A 16,212-nucleotide genomic window follows, 5' to 3' on the forward strand; every position below is an offset into this window, starting at 1 on the left:
TGGATTACAGGTGTGAGCCACCACACACAGGCAGGAACAAATAACCTTTACCTTAAGAAGTTGTTGCAGAAAATGGTAAAAGGAGAAAGACTTTTCTTCGCTTTATATGAACGGTATAACCATGATTCAGTAAATTATAGTCCCATTTGGTTTATGAGTTTTAATGCAAAAATCTTAAATGAAATATTAACTTACCAAATTCCACAGTTTATGAAAAATAATATGATATGATCAAGTTAAACAATGCAAGGATGAAATGATATCAACAATTTTATTAAGGTAACTTACCTTTATAATGGAGTGAAGACAAAAGGAATGTGACTATCTCAATAGATGTAGAAAAAAATCACAATAAATGTCAAAATATTTCTGGTAAAAATTACAGGCTTTAACAAGGCTACAACAAACATCATGTTTAAATAGAGAAAATTTCTAAGCAGTCCCTGTAATACTGAGAACAGCGTAAGAATACTCACTATCATGACTATGAACTGTTTAATGTGTAGAGGAGGCCCTAACCAATGGGTAAACACAAAAAATAAATGAGCATAGGTATTGCAAGGAAAGAGAATAAAACATTATTATTTATAGCTGACAAAATCATTTACGTAGAAAACACAATAGAATCAACAAGCAAACTAGTAGATCTAATGAGAGGGTTAACATTTCACCAACACCATAGCCTATTAGAAATGTAATAAAACATAAGATATCATTTACAGCAACTAGAAATAGGAATTAATCTAACAGAATATACAAGACTTTGGTTGTGAAAATTCACAACTCCATGAAAGGGCAGAAAAGATGACCTGAGAATATGATGCGGCATGTTTATGCATGGGAAAGCATCGCAAGAGTGTCAGTTCTCTCCTGTTTACAAATTTGTTGCAAGTTCATTCAAAATTCCAAAAAGAGATTTTGAGCAATTTCACATATTTATTATAAAATGTATATGGAAGAATCAAGGTCCATGAATACCTAAGTCAGTTTTGAAAAGTAAAAGAGGACATTTGTCCTATGCACCAGACACAGGGAGTAGTAGCTGTAAATTACTGTGACCCCAAATCTCACAATGGTCCACATTTGGGGGCTCCAGTCACAATGTCTGTTAGTCTGTTCATGTTACCTCTAAGTCTAGAGCTCCTCTCTTTAAAAACTCTGAAGATAAGTTCAGTGGGGTGAAATGAATTACTACAATTTTTTGATAGGTAAGAGAAAGGGCACAGAATTTGGTACCTTTCAAACTAACCCGGTCCTAATTCACATTTTGAACTAGCAGAAAAATCCAACAAATCAATTTCAATAAACCTTAAAAACCAGTTCAACAAACCTCCCTCAGCAATGTGCTTCCAGTCCATTTCTATGAACTAGGCACAGCTCTGAGCAGCACAAATTTCTACACACTGTGGAAGATACAAGGGAGACCCAACTGTGCTTTGATGGCACTTAGAACCTAATTGGGAACAGAAATCACACATAGAATATTTCAGAAATCTCCACATACGTCACTGTGCAGAACCACATTAATGCTGTTGAAGTGGTCGATGCATAAGTGGAATTAAGCAAAATCAGGGAGAAAGTGTGACTGGGGCAATACTCACCAGGAAGTTTAAGAAAGAAAGAAGAACCAGAAGGAGAGCAGCCCAGGCTGGAGGGAGAAGGGTGCATGTGTGGGTCCAGCAGGTACAGAGAAGGTGCTGATTTGTATGCATCTCCATCACTCCCAATCCCTCACCTTCACCTAACACAAGCAGGCTCAACAGAGAGACTGGGGCAATGTCTATCATCCTACCCAACCACATAGACAAAGAAACTAAGACCTGGAGATGGGAAGAAATGTGTTCAAAGTCACATAGCCGCAGGACTGGAACTCGGGGCTTCAAACTCACAGACAAGTGTGCCCTCCTCTGTATGAAGCTGCCCCTCTGACTGCATGGTCCGAAGGAGGGTGTCAACCATGATGTAGGGCAGTATCTTTAACAAGTCAAGGGGAAAAGGTTCAGGCTGTCCCATTCCAAGAAAGAAGAGTGAAACTGGAGAGGGCTTTGAAATTGCTCCTAGTGTATGTCTGGGAGGCAGGGATGTGGAGAGTGACCTCTGGTGCTGGTGGGCAAAACATCTTCAGTTACACAAACAGGAGAGTCTGAATTGTCCACTAGAGTTTGGTGCTCTGGACCTATGCCTGCAGAAGTGGGTCACCAGCGAGAACTGTTACTCATCTCCTTAACTTGCTTTGTCCGGCAGCCTTATCTTCAAGGCAAGACATCCACATAATCGCTGTTACTGTTCTTTGGAGGGGAAAAAAAGCAGAAGACCAGCCATGAGACCACACCCAGAAGTCATATCAAACAACCCCACTCAAAGGAAAGAAGACCCCTCCCCAGGCACAGAGCCAATTTGATGCCACCTCAAAATTATATCTTCAAAGGCTGGGGTACTACAGGGAGCCCTCCTAACAAAACAGGGGATCCCTTTATAAGCCAAGCCTCAGAGATTCCAGCACAAGTGTCTCCATTCACCAGTGAGAAACCTGCGCCTCCCTTGGAGTGAGAACATCTGAAGCTTGTTCTAAGAAAGCAACAGGAATGGGAGGAAGAGGTTGATGGGGAAGATTTCCTCGTTGGTAGCTGAGAATTTTGGAGCCCGCTGTGTCAGCACTGACCCGGTATGGAAAGTTGGTGAAGTGAGATTCATGCCCAGGTCTTGGGGAAGATTTCTGAGGGTTCTCCTCCTGGGATTTGTGATTCTTTTCTCATTGTTGAGACAAGTACTACCACCACCCCAACCAGTCCCAGCAACTCATCTGGGTTTGCCTAAGGGCTGCAGCACAGATACATTCCTGGGTTTCTAGATCTGCCACATTTTATACTTTTTATTCCATAAATTTGTTGGGGGGGGGGGAGTAGCTGTGGGACTACATCTGCAGCTGGACCTATAGAAAGTGATTTTTTGTGTGTGTCCATGAGTACATACTGCCCTTCATGGGGACTGGGGGGACAGGGACACAATGGTAGGGAAGGGAGTTGTATTTTATGCTTAGTCTTGCTGGGGAGATGAGAAGCCGGCTATGGCAGCCTAAAGGGTGACTTTGCTGCAGACAGAGTAGAATGGCATGGAGTGAGCGCAGGCTCCCAGAGAACTCTCTGTCCTCTGTCCCTCTCCCTAGGGAGGACATCTGATCTCATCCCATCACCTGCCACTGATAACTGCAGTCCCTTTCACTGAGAATATAACCACACATTCCAACATGGGAAAACAGGATTAAGCCTTAAGTGTTTCTGGAAGTCTGAGTTAAATTCAAACCACATTGCAACTGATAATAAATTATTTCCTGAGAGCAGATTTCAAGGGTGTGGGTAAGGAAGAGTAGCTGCTCGTGATATAATTTGAGAGGCTTCAGCGGGGATTCTCTGCACTCAGATTTACTGACCATCTCTCATTTTCCACCGTGGCTTAATACCTTTAAAAATGTATCTGACATAATTTGACACCCAGCACTTTATAAATGGATGCTTAGCAAATATTGAGCAAAATGTAACAGTATAAGCTTTGGGGAGGGGTTGAAGGGCTAAAGTGATTTTTTCATTTGAAAACCTGCCCATTTGCCCATTTATTCTCAAACTTGAATCGTCTGCATAAGATCACAGAATGAATTTGAAGTCAGCTGTCTGCCCAGGAACCACTCTTGCTATCCTGGCTTCAAACACAGCAAGCTCTATGTCTTGGCCCTCAGGGACTAAAAGACACCACTTCTCAACAAAATGGAAATTGGTCTTAGTAGGATGAAGCTTTTTCGAGATAATGTCATAGAAAAGAGCATTTATCTGTATTGACTTTACAAAGGCATTGGTGGAAATAGGATTAAGATTCCTTTCTGAGCCACATGTGAGAGATTTTACCATAAATGTTTCCAACTCTAATTTCAATCCTCTCCATCTCAAGCTGGGGCTGGTTCTCTTTATTGGCTTTAAAAGGTGAACCACCATCCCCTGATTTGGTTTTTCAAATTTGGAGATCAGTTCCTTTAGGCTTGGAAAGACCTGTTTTGGAGAACCTTCTGCCGTCTGCAAAAATACAAGAAAGGAGATCACTCATTATCATGCAATTGCGTGTGAAATGTGACACTTCTCAAAGCAGTCGTTTTTTGGGGGCTACCCCTATGAGCTGAAAAACTGAAAACACGAGTGGCGGGAGCTCACACCACTTCCGGTTCACAGAAACTCTCATTTCTAAGACCAACCTCTGACTTGAGCCACTCTTAGTAAAGAGGATTTGCAGTCAAGGGATCCCAGTGCAGTCCATAGTATTGAGTGAACCCCATCCTTGGCAAGTTTATCTGGGGCAGTACTCGCAGATACACTGTGAAGGGTAACCCTACAAGAGCTTATGTCTGTACCCTACAGGCAGGCTTTGCCGATAGGGGACTATCGGAAGTGGACTTCTGATGGGAATGCAAAAACGCAATTTAAAAAAAAAAAATTCCAACTCTTATTTTAAGTTCAGGGGTACATGTGCAGGATGGGCAGGTTCCTTACATAGGTAAACATGTGCTGTGGTGGTTTGCTGCACAGATCATCCCATCACCCAGGTATTAAGCCCAGCATTCACTAGCTATACTTCCTGATTCTCTCCCTCCTCCCACCCTGAGCCCTCCAACAGACCCCAGCGTGTGTTGTTCTCTGTGTGTCCATGTGTTCTTATCATTCAGCTCCCACTTACAAGTGAGAACATGCGGTATTACAAGTGAGAACATGCGGTACACAGTGGAGTAACAGTGAGGGTTATTCAAAAGTAGAACCCAGCCGGGTGCGGTGGCTCACGTCTGTAATCCCAGCACTTTCGGAGGCCGAGGTGGGCAGATCACGAGGTCAGGAGATTGAGACCATCCTGTCTAACAGGGTGAAACCCCGTCTCTACTGAAAATACAAAAATTAGCTGCGGGTGATGGCGTGCGCCTGTAGTCCCAGATGCTGGGTGGCTGGGGGAGTGTGGGGGCTGAGGCAGGAGAATCGTTTGACCCCGGGAGGCGGATGTTGCAGTGAGCCCAGATCGCGCCAATGCACTCCAGCCTGGGCAACAGAGTGAGACTCCTTCTAAACAAAACAACAACAAAAAAGTAGAATCCAAGCCCGGAATCTTCCTGTTTCTTCCTATTTCTTCCTATTTCTCTTCAGGGAAAAACCAGGTTAACTCGATCTGACTCTCATCTCTGCATTGTGCTTTCCTTTTTAGAATGCTTTCATACAGTCATGGCTCAGGTAAAACACATGTTCCCAGGTTCTTCTCCCCCAACTTTTTTGTTGCTGTTGTTGCCGTCCTTTTTTGTTCTTACCTGTATCCTGTAATACCCATGTTTCTCTCTGAAGATTCGGTACGTGTAGACAATATTTTTAAACCTGTGGGAAAAAAAAATGACTGTTTGAATCATAATGTTCTATGCAAAAAAGGTAACATCTATTGTTATATTTCATATGCAATACTTTGTTAATCTTCAATCCTCCCCAAAAAAACTCTTTTTTTTTTAGACGGAGTATCACTCTGTCGCCCAGGCTGGAGTGCAGTGGCGCGATCTCGGCTCACTGCAACCTCCACCTCCTGGGTTCAAGCGATTCTCCTGCCTCAGGCTCCTGCATAGCTGGGATTACAGGCACTCACCATCATGCCCATTAGAATGGCTATTATCAAAAAAGACAAAGGATATAGAGAAAGGGAAACCCTTGTACAATGCTGATGGGAATGTAAATTAGTATAGCCATATGAAAAACAGTAAGGAGGTTCCTCAAAAAATTAAAAATAGAATTACTGGCCAGGGGTGGTGGCTCACGCCTGTAATCCCAACACTTTGGGAGCCTGAGGTGGGGCAGATCACGAGTTCCAGGAGTTCCAGACCAGCTTCTGACCAACATGGTGAAACTCTCGTCTCTACTAAAAATACAAAAATTTAACTGGGGTGTGGTGGCATGTGCCCTGTTAATGCCGCAGCTACTCGAGAGGCTGAGGCACCGAGATATCGCTTTGAACCCAGAGGAGGTGGAGGTTGCATGTGAGCGAAGATCATTTGGCACTGCACTCCAGTCTGGGTGACAGAGCGAGACTCTGTCTGAAAAAAAATGGTACGATAGTTATGATTCTATGTGTGTGTGTATTACATTATAATATAATTATATATAAACCTCACTACTCGTGTATATAAGATGTGGTACTATATCCAGTGGAAATGAATCTAGTATGTTGAAGAAATATCTGCACTCCCACTTCTATTGCAGCATTAGTCACAATAGCCAAGACATGGAATCAGGCTAAGTTGATTAATAGATGAATGAAGAAAGTTACACACACACACACACACACAAAATGGAATATTATTCAGCCATAGAAAAATAAAATCCTGTTACTTGCAACAACATGGATAAATCTGGAGGATGTTATCCTAAGTGAAATAAGCCAGGCACAGAAAGAAAAATACCACATGGTCTCACTCATATGTGGCATCTAAAAAAAGTTGATCTCATAAAACTAAAGAGTAGAATGGTGGTTCTCAGGCACTGACAGTGAGAGGGAGAGGACTGGGTAGATATTGGTCAAAGAATACAAAATTTCAGTTAGATCTATTGTACAACATGATGACTATAGTTAATAACCATATATTCTTAGGCAGGGCACAGTGGCTCAGGCCTGTAATCCCAGCACTTTGGGAGGCCGAGGTAGGTGGATCACCTGAGGTCAGGAATTCAAGACCAGCCTGGCCAACATGGTGAAACCCTGTCTCTACTAAAAATACAGAAGTTTGCTGGGTGTGGTGGCACATGCCTGTAATCCCAGGTACTCAGGCAGCTGAGACAGGAGAATTGCTTGAACGCAGGAGGTGGAGGTTGCAGTGAGCCGAGATGGTGCCACTGTACTCCAGCCTAGGCGACAGAGTGAGACTCCATCTCAAAAAAATAAAACAAAATAATAACCATATATCATATTTTTGAAAAATGCTGAGAGGAGAGTTTGTTTTCTCACTACAAAAATGATAACTTGATGAGGTAATGCGTATGTTAATTAGCTAGATTTAGTCATTCCATGACGTATATGTATTTTAAAACATCACATTGCACACAATAAGTACATGCAATTTTATCTATCAAATAAAATAAAATGAATTAGACTGTATAATTTAAATATGTACAGTTTATTTTACTTGAAGTAGACGTTAGTTAAGTCTTTGAAAATAAAAAAGTAAAATCTGCTGTTGAGCCTCAATAAAAAAAGAAAAGAAAATACACGGATGGCAAATAAGCACTCGTAAAAATACTCAGTATCATTAGTCATTAGTGAAATGCAAATTCAACTCACAATGAGATATCACTACACACTTACTAATACAGTTAAAATGTGAAAGACTGACTGTTCCACATGTTGGTAAGGATGTGGAGCAATCAGAACTCATGTAATGCCCATAGGAATGGTGAGATAGCATGATCACTTTGGAAAACAGTTTGGCAGTTTCTTAAAAAAAGATAAGCCTCCACAGAACACACAACTTAGCTGTTCTAATCCTGATTATTTACCCAGGAGAAATGAAGGCATATGCCCACACAAGGACTTAGTCACAAATATTCATAGCAACTTTAGTTGTAATAGTTATAAATGAGTAAGTAATCTGGGATGCATCCCTATAATGGAGCACTATTCAGCAATGCAAAAGGATGAACTATTGATGCATGCAACAACATAGATGGATCTCAAAATAATTATTCCAAATAAAAGAAGTCAGACAAAAACGACTATATACTCTATGATTTGATTTATATTAAATTCTGGAGAAATACACATTAATCTATAGTGCCAGAAAGCCCATTGCGGTGGCCTGGAGTCTGGGCATAGGTGGGAGGTATGGTAACGAGAAATTACAAAAGGGTGCAAGGGAAGTTTTGGAGTGATAGAGTCTCGCTCTGTCGCCCAGGCTGGAGTGCAGTGGCCGGATCTCAGCTCACTGCAAGCTCCGCCTCCCGGGTTTAGGCCATTCTCCTGCCTCAGCCTCCCGAGTAGCTGGGACTACAGGCGCTCGCCACCTCGCCCGGCTAGTTTTTTGTATTTTTTAGTAGAGACAGGGTTTCACCAGGTTAGCCAGGATGGTCTTGATCTCCTGACCTTGTGATCCGCCCGTCTTGGCCTCCCAAAGTGCTGGGATTACAGGCTTGAGCCACCGCGCCCGGCCTGGTCGGGTTAGTTTCATAGGTGTACATACATATGTCAAAATCCATCAAATTGTACACTTTTTATTTTATGTCAATGATACCTCAATAAAACTGTAAGATATATTCATGGCATTAAAAGGTAGATGAATACAATTTATCTTTCCAATATATAAACTAAATTTTAATTCCTTATACACAAATGCTTTTGGTGTTTCCATGATTGGTTTTGGCATCAGATAGAAAAGTCCTATTTTGCAGTTATATTCTCAAGAAATATGTGGTGTCTTGATTCTCAGTGTGAGCCTGATACCCAGTGGACCCTACCTTTTGTTTATTCTATGGAAATCATTGTCATCATTTATGAAAATACACTGGGCTTATAAAATCATTTAAAATCTTAGGCATTAATTTCTCAGTTGAGGTTCGAAAAGGCTGGAATACAGGGCCTCTAAGTTTTCCCATATCTTTGAATTGTTTTACTCTGTCTATTTAGCTTTCAAGCTGTGCACGGATCTCTGAGTCCTTGCTCAGTGCATGAACAGTCCACAGATTAGCATAGTCTCATGTTGTGGCCATTGTTGTGGGGAAAGTTGTTTGTGTTCGAGTTTTTATTTTAAGTAACCTTCAAAAGATCAGTTGAAGGAAATGGAATCAACTGCACCCTATAATATCAACAATGTGTTCTGCATTTTTTCGTGCCATGATGCAAGTGAGGAACCCAAGTCAATAAAAAAATATTTTAAGCATTTTGACCTCTGGCCTTATCACGGCTCCTGATCTCAGTGTATGTTGGTGCAACCTTTTGTGGTACTAATTTGTCAGTGTGCTTGAAGATTTCTAAACTTTATCCTAACTAGAGAATGAGGCAAACTTTCACAGATGTAAGTACAAAAATGTTAATCATTCCAAATTACACTGAGTCCACTGGACTAAATTGGAAATGAAAATTGAAAATAACCTAATGTATGATATGTATACATTATGATATTTCAAATCAATAAAATACTAAGCAGTCATAAAGGGATGACCTGCTTTCTTTGATGGGGAAGGATACCTACAATTATGGAAAAAACAGGTTGCAAGCGATCATGTATAATGAACCATTTATGTACATTTATTGGCTTATAGATGCAAAGAGAAAAGCCTGGAGAGATGTATGCCAAAATATTAAAAATGGTGATTTCAGAGTGGTGAGACTGATACAATTTCTGTTTTGTTTTTTATACCTTTCTCTATATTTGATTTTTCTAAAATGAACTTTCATTAGCTTGATAAACCACCACAACAAAATGGATCATTTCTTTTCTTTCTGTTCTCTACAATCCTTCCAAAGTCTCAGAATCTGAGACCCATAAGTGACTCTCAAGGCGATAGATAGACATTGCCATTATTCTTCTTAATGAGAGCACACAGTAGTTTAGGGCTCAGGTCTTCCTCACCTGCAGCCTTCCTATGGCTTTGCAACATCTTCCTTTTCTTCACACTTACAGATGAACCCTTTGCGCCTCCTAATACCTACTCCATTTAATTCTACTGGTGATAAAGGCCGACTTAGTTTAGACACTCACAAAGTCACACTACACAGACAAATTTTACACACTGGAGTTTTCTAGACACTCTATTGTATTGTAAGATCAGAAAACATTTCCTGTCCACAGTTACCACATAGCTTTCTGGTTAGTGATATATGCTCCTATGTCAGCTCTCTCTGTGACTTCCTTCCTTTATTTCTAACCTTCCTCACAGTATTTTCATCACTAGATATTTAGCTTTGTGAAAGTGCTAAAGTATCGGGGAACCAGCCCCAATATTTCAATGTAGGTTCTTTTCTATTTTCCCTAAGTGTCGGCCTGTCTGAGAAATAAAGGAAAAGAGTGGAAAAGAGTACAAAAGAGAGAAATTTTAAAGCTGGGTGTGGGAGACCCATTTTAATGCAGTAGAGAAGAAGGGGACACTGCATATCAGAGTCCACTCCCAAGCCCTAGGTCCTAGGTCCCCTGCTTGGGCATTTTATAACACAGATCCTAGGTGAATACCTGAAACATATTTCAGTGAAGCTGGGGACATTGGTAAGAGACGGAATGTAATAATGTGTTAGCAATTTGGCCCTAGGCAAGTTATTAAACAAGAAGTTACAGTTTATTTTCTCACAAAGTAGTGATCATGTCACCTACTGCAAAGGGATTGCAAAGGACAAATAAGATAATGCATGTACCATGCTTAGCAAAATGTTTGGCTCATAGAAAACACCTACATGGTAACTTTTTTTCTGTGTCAGTGAAGACAAGCAGGCTAACACTTGTATCATAATAGTAATTCTTGCTTTGCTTGCAAAGGGTTGTATCTTGAAGCATGAATGGTTGATGCGACCTCTTCAGAGAAACCTTTCCTGTACCCAACGGAAAGCACCCACTGTGTCTCTCCCTGTCATATGACTCTGTTTCATTTTCATCATATTTTCTCCTCTTACTGAAATGAACTTCATGAGGGCAGAAACATTGCCAGTAGTATTTATCACTGTATTACCAGTGCTTAGGACCACGCATGGAACATAATAAGTGCTCAATATATGCTTGTTGAATGAATGAAGGTTCCACTCATTCTCCTAAAGTCTCAGCTCCAATATCTGGTTCTCCCCTTTTTGCTGTCAGCTCTGCAGTGCCCTAATGATAGTCCAATCATCACAATTATCATGCGCATCACAGTGTCTGTTTACTTCTTTATTTTCCCCACTAGGCTCTGAGCTGTGTTGAAGGCATCAACCGAGTGTCTAGCACACTGACGTATGAGAGAATTCAAATATCTGTTGAACAAGAAGAATTTAATAGTCCATACTTATCTGTGTGATAATAAGTTTTTACAAGGCCCTATGAGGAGGTAGCTTCAGGGGTCACTTGACCTGAGCCTCAAGCCTGAGGGTGAATGAAATTTTGTTTGCCTTTCAGTGACATGCATAGGAAGGTGGGTGAGACCTGATTATGTGTGGGGCTTAACGAATATTTATTTTTGCCTCTCCACTTGATTTATTTTCATTTTTTAGCATTTCTTTTCTTTTCTTTTCTTTTTTCTTTTTTCTTTTTTTTTTGAGATGGAGTCTCGCTCTGTAACCCTGCTAGAGTGCAGTGATGCGATCTTGGCTCACTGCAACCTCCGCCTCCTGGGTTCAAGCAATTCTCCTGCCTCAGCCTCCTGAGTAGCTGGGACTACAGGCTTGTGCCACCACACCCAGCTAATTTTGTATTTTTAGTAGAGACAGAGTTTCACCATGTTGGCCAGGATGGTCTCGATCTCTTGACCTGGTGATCTGCCCACCTCAGCCTCCCAAAGTACTGGGAATACAGGTGTGAGCCACCACGCCTGGCCCATTTTTTAGCATTTCTTAGTGACCTTTGCTTTAGATGAATACGCAAGATGGGCTGATGCACCACAGAACAGCTGAGAATAAATATCAATTTTCAAAGAGAATCCCAATATAGGCTGGGTGCAGTGGCTCATGTCTGTAATCCCAGAACTTTGGGAGGCTGAGGTGGGTGGATCACTGGAGCCTGGGAGCTCAAAATCAGCCTGGGCGACATAGCGAGACCCCATGTCTACAAAAAATTTAAACATTAACCAGGCATGGTAGTGTGCACCTGTAGTCCCAGACACTCAGGGGGTCTGATACAGGAGAATCTCTTGAACTCAGAAGGTTGAGGTTGCAGTGAGCCATGATCACACCATTGCACTCCAGCCTGGGAGTTGGAGTGAGACACTGTCTAAAAAGAATAAAGAAGGAAAGAAGAAAGAAAGAAAGAAAGAAAGAAAGAAAGAAAGAAAGAAAGAAAGACAGAAAGAAAGAAAGAAACAGAGGAAAGAAAGAAAGAGAGAGAGAGAGGAGGAGAGAGAGGAGGGAGGAGGAGAACGGGAGGGAGGGAGGAGGAGGAGGGAGGGAAGGAAGGAAGAAGAAGGAAGAAGGAAGAAGGAAGAAGGAAGAGAAGGAAGGAAGGAAGGAAGGAAGGAAGGAAGGAAGAAAGAGAAAGAAAGAGAAAGAAAGAGAAAGAAAGAGAAGAGAAGAGAAGAGAAGAGAAGAGAAGAGAAGAGAAGAGAAGAGAAGAGAAGAGAAAAGAAAAGAGAAAAGAGAATCCCAATATTGATCATATACCCTGAGATCCTGTCCAAGGTCTGTCCTTGCACCTTCTTTTTTCCCTTCCCACTGCTTGCCCCAGCACAATTAGCTGTTCACCATCTCCTGTCCAGAGCCACAACAGTTTCCATTGCCATCATTTCCCAGCTTCATTGTCTTCTCCATATCAGATTGAAGTTCCTAAATTCACCAGTCTTGTCACTTCCCTGCTCAGAAATCATCCATGTTTCCCTGCTATCTATAGAACCATTCTTTTAAAACTCCGTGATCTTACCCCACCCTCCTTTTCCAAAAGCTGGTTTCCAAACTACATTTTAGGAACCTTGTATGTAAATCCTTTAAAATAGCCTACTTCTAGACTCCTGTTCCTACCTCCTCCCCTTCCTAAAATGCCCTCCATTCTATTTACATGTAATCAGATCTTATCCACTCTTTGTTTATTTTATTTGAGATGTAGAGTCTCTCTCTGTCTCACAGGCAATGGTGCGATCTCAGCTCACTGCAACCTCTGCCTCCTGGGTTCAAGTGATTCTCGTGCCTCAGCCTCCCAAGTAGCTGGGATACAGGTACACCCACCATGCCTGGCTAATTTTTGTATTTTTAGTAGATGGGGGTTTCGTTATGTTGACTAGGCTGGTCTCGAACTCCTGACCTCAGTGATCCGCCCACCTCAGCCTCCCAAATTGCTAGGATTACAGGCATGAGCCACCGTGCCTTGCCAATATATATTTTTCTTTAAATGGTACTGTGGATATAGGTATGAGAGAAATAGCCTGTATCTCCAGTACCATTTAAAGAAAGAAATATGTCCCTATGTATTCTATTAGTAATGACAATCACTTTTGTCTATAATCAGACTTCTGAGCCTATTCCAAGGCCCATTTGCGTACTTCCTTGTAAAATCCAGTTTTAGCAAAGAACCCTACTATGTCAGTTTGGCAAGGACTCCTCCCTCACCCTAGCTATCTGATCACTGTCAGATTCTGATCAGATTCCTCATCATCCACCATCCCCCAGGCAACATCTGATCACCCTGGCCTGTCTTCAGTTACAGTTCTGTTAGGCTGGCTTAGCCAGAATCCACTTTACCCCTGATGTTTCCTCTAAGTAATTTTCTATCTACTGACAGCCACACTGCTCCTTGGCCATAAATTCCCACTTCCCATGCTGGATTCAGAGTTGAGTCCAATCTATCTTCTGCACCGCAAGAGCTCATTGCAGTGGTCACTGTACCTTTGTGATGATCCTGAATAAAGTCCTCCCAACCATTATTTAACAAGTGACATTGAGCAATTTTTTTCTTTAAAAAGAGACACTTGAATTTTAATTTCTGTTACAGGTATAATAAAAGGTTCAGTGGTCCCTACTTTACAAAGAGGAACATACATAAAGATAGGAGGTTTCTAGTGATTTCTGTTCAGGATTGCTTTCTAAACTGGGCATAAACAAGTTCCTTCACCTGGGTCTCTTTGATACTGTGGCCTGGAATTTTTTTTTCTTTTCTTTTCTCTTTTGAGATGGAGTTTTGCTTTTGTTGCCCAGGCTGGGAGTGCAATGGCGCGATCTCAGCTCACTGCAACCTCCGCCACCCGGGTTCAAGCGATTCTCCTGCCTCAGCCTCCCAAATAGCTGGGATTACAGGCATGCACCACCATACCTGGCTAATTTTGTATTTTTAGTAGAGATGGGGTTTCTCCATGTTGGTCAGGCTGGTCTCCAACTTTCGACCTCAGGTAATTCATCCGCCTCCGCTTCCCTAAGTGCTGGGATTACAGGAGTGAGACGCTACGCCCAGCCACTCTTTTTACTTTTTTTGGGACAGAGTCTCCCTCTATTGCCCAGGCTGGAGTGCAGTGGTGCAATTTCAGCTCACTGCAGCCTCTGCCTCCTGGGATCAAGTGATTCTCCTGCCTCAGCCTCTCAAGTAGCTAGTATTACAGGCACACGCCATCACACCAGCTTAATTTTTGTATTTTTGGTAGAGATGGGGTTTTGCCATATTGGCCAGGCTGGTCTTGAACTCCTGACCTCAAGTGATTCGCCTGCCTCAGCCTCCTAAAGTTTTGGGATTACAGGCATGAGCCACCACACTCAGCCTGGAATTTCATATTTAACTTAGACTCTGGAAATTCCAAATGAGTTTTAACACAAACAAATTATTTGAGAAATTCAGGTCTCCGTTTCTTTACTTATGAAATGGTGACTGCTTATGCTTGCCTTGATAGACTACAAGGATGAAAGGAAATGACGAATATTGAAGTCCTTTACAAATCTGACAAAATGTGAAATATGATTGTATTTATAGTTTAAGTATTGCAAGTGGATGCTGCGGAATAAGTAGTCCTTCAGATTGAAACTTCTTAAAGAACCCCTAGCCTTTTCCATACCAAATAAACAGATCTCTGGAGGATAGGACCTCTGACATTTATACCTTTTCTCCATCCCCCTGTACCCCTATACTTCCTGCAGCCCTTCCCTTCACCACCACCATATCCCTCCTGCTGCTGTAGAGTCTGCTTGCAGGACCTTTACACTAGGGAGAGCTGGCAGATGGAGGAGCATGGACGGATACATTCCTGTCCTGGCAGTGTCCATTATTTCTCACTCTACTCATTGAGACTCCAAAGTCAGAGTGAAATATTGAGGGATATGAATTCCTGTACTGTGTGGCAGCCATTGCCACATTCAACATACAATGTCAGATGTGTGCAAAATGAGGCTACTCACGAGACACAGAGGCACAGGACTCCTGGTATCGACTCGCTGTCTCTTAACAGAAAGTTGCCATCCACCCCTTCCTTGAGCAGCAAGGTCTCACAGTCTTGCTTGGTCAGACGTCCGTGGTAGTAAGGCAGATCCATGGAGAACCCTCTTGTATCCCAGGTAGCCCTGTTGGCCTGAAATTCACCCCCAAGTCAAGGGACAGCTCTGAGGAGAGATGTGCAAGCAGCTGTACCTACTGTGGAAATACCTCTTCCTCTAGTGGTCTGTGAGACTCAGCCAGCTTCAAGATTCAGGAAATTAGGAGGGCGGGGTTATAAAATGACCAACACTTTTCACCCTCTAATGGCCCACATGTGACTTGCAGAAGTGGGTAAAGCACATTTAAACACACAATGGAATCAGTGATGCTCATGGCTAGGGAGGCAATGCTGAAGTCAAGCTTCCTGGAACTGTGTTGAAGCCTTGTATGTTACCATGGACTATTATCACCTCTCTGGCTACTGGTATCCCTTCCAGGAAGCACACCACTGCTTTTGCTGTAATGGTACCCACTTTCTGCTGAAGTTGCCTAGGATTGGGCTGTGCTTACCTTAGACTGGGTGCTCAAAAAGCATTTGGATGCTGAGAGAATTGATATGCTCAGATACAGTGGGAAAATTGAAAGGGTGGGATTTCCATGGGTCAAATGACACTAAAAATGGAAGACATTAATGGGAATAAAAAACAGTGGGACACTATGGATGAGGACAGCCCATTCCATGGCTAAGGCTCCCAGCCACTGGTGAAAAAAGGCCATTTGAACACCTTCAAGCATTGTTCAAAGGGCTGGTGCAGGTGGGAGGGATATCTGGGTATACCCATACACCTACAGAAAAATCACTATATATCTCTCAAAAATGTTATCTATGAAAATAGAACTATGTGCTAATGATTCATCTTTACTTCTCTTAGCTTCTTCTTTTTTTTTTTCTTCATCTCCGAAGTACCTGGAGATCTTAACTTCTTAACCTAGGTGTTTATTTCACCTTGCTCCTTTGCTTACCAGCAGTTTACTCACACTTGGGTGCATCTTCTATGGAACTTACTTGTAACAGATCTTTGTTCTTCCTTGGAATTCCCACTCTTTGCGTTTGGCATAGGGTAGTTTCACTGATTGAGGAACTTTTTATCAGAGAGATA

The 16,212-nt window shown here is 42.1% G+C and overlaps 1 protein-coding gene across 1 annotated transcript; it reads right to left on the reverse strand.

Moving 5' to 3' along the window:
* Positions 1-250: 250 nt before the first annotated feature.
* SH2D1B (SH2 domain containing 1B) lies at positions 251-15,307 on the reverse strand. The gene is made up of 4 exons (XM_017881530.1): positions 15,037-15,307; positions 5,333-5,396; positions 3,900-4,064; positions 251-2,288 (listed from the first exon to the last, which is right to left on the reverse strand). The coding sequence occupies exons 1-4, from the start codon at positions 15,168-15,170 to the stop codon at positions 2,253-2,255; spliced, it is 399 nt and encodes a 132-aa protein (XP_017737019.1). The 5' UTR covers positions 15,171-15,307; the 3' UTR covers positions 251-2,252.
* Between the last annotated feature and the right edge of the window lie 905 nt (positions 15,308-16,212).

Source organism: Rhinopithecus bieti, unplaced genomic scaffold, assembly GCF_001698545.2.
Source record: "Rhinopithecus bieti isolate Rb0 unplaced genomic scaffold, ASM169854v2 scaffold_1348, whole genome shotgun sequence".
NCBI classification, from domain to species: Eukaryota; Metazoa; Chordata; class Mammalia; order Primates; family Cercopithecidae; genus Rhinopithecus; species Rhinopithecus bieti.

Coding starts and splice junctions, on each gene's coding strand:
- SH2D1B (XM_017881530.1), bottom strand. CDS start 15,170: ATGGATCTGCCTTACTACCACGGACGTCTGACCAAGCAAGACTGTGAG. Junction 4,065..5,332: donor ATGGGTATTACAGGATACAG/GTAAGAACAAAA, acceptor GTATTTTTGCAG/ACGGCAGAAGGTTCTCCAAA. Junction 2,289..3,899: donor TAGAGTTGGAAACATTTATG/GTAAAATCTCTC, acceptor TCCCCTCCAAAG/AACAGTAACAGCGATTATGT.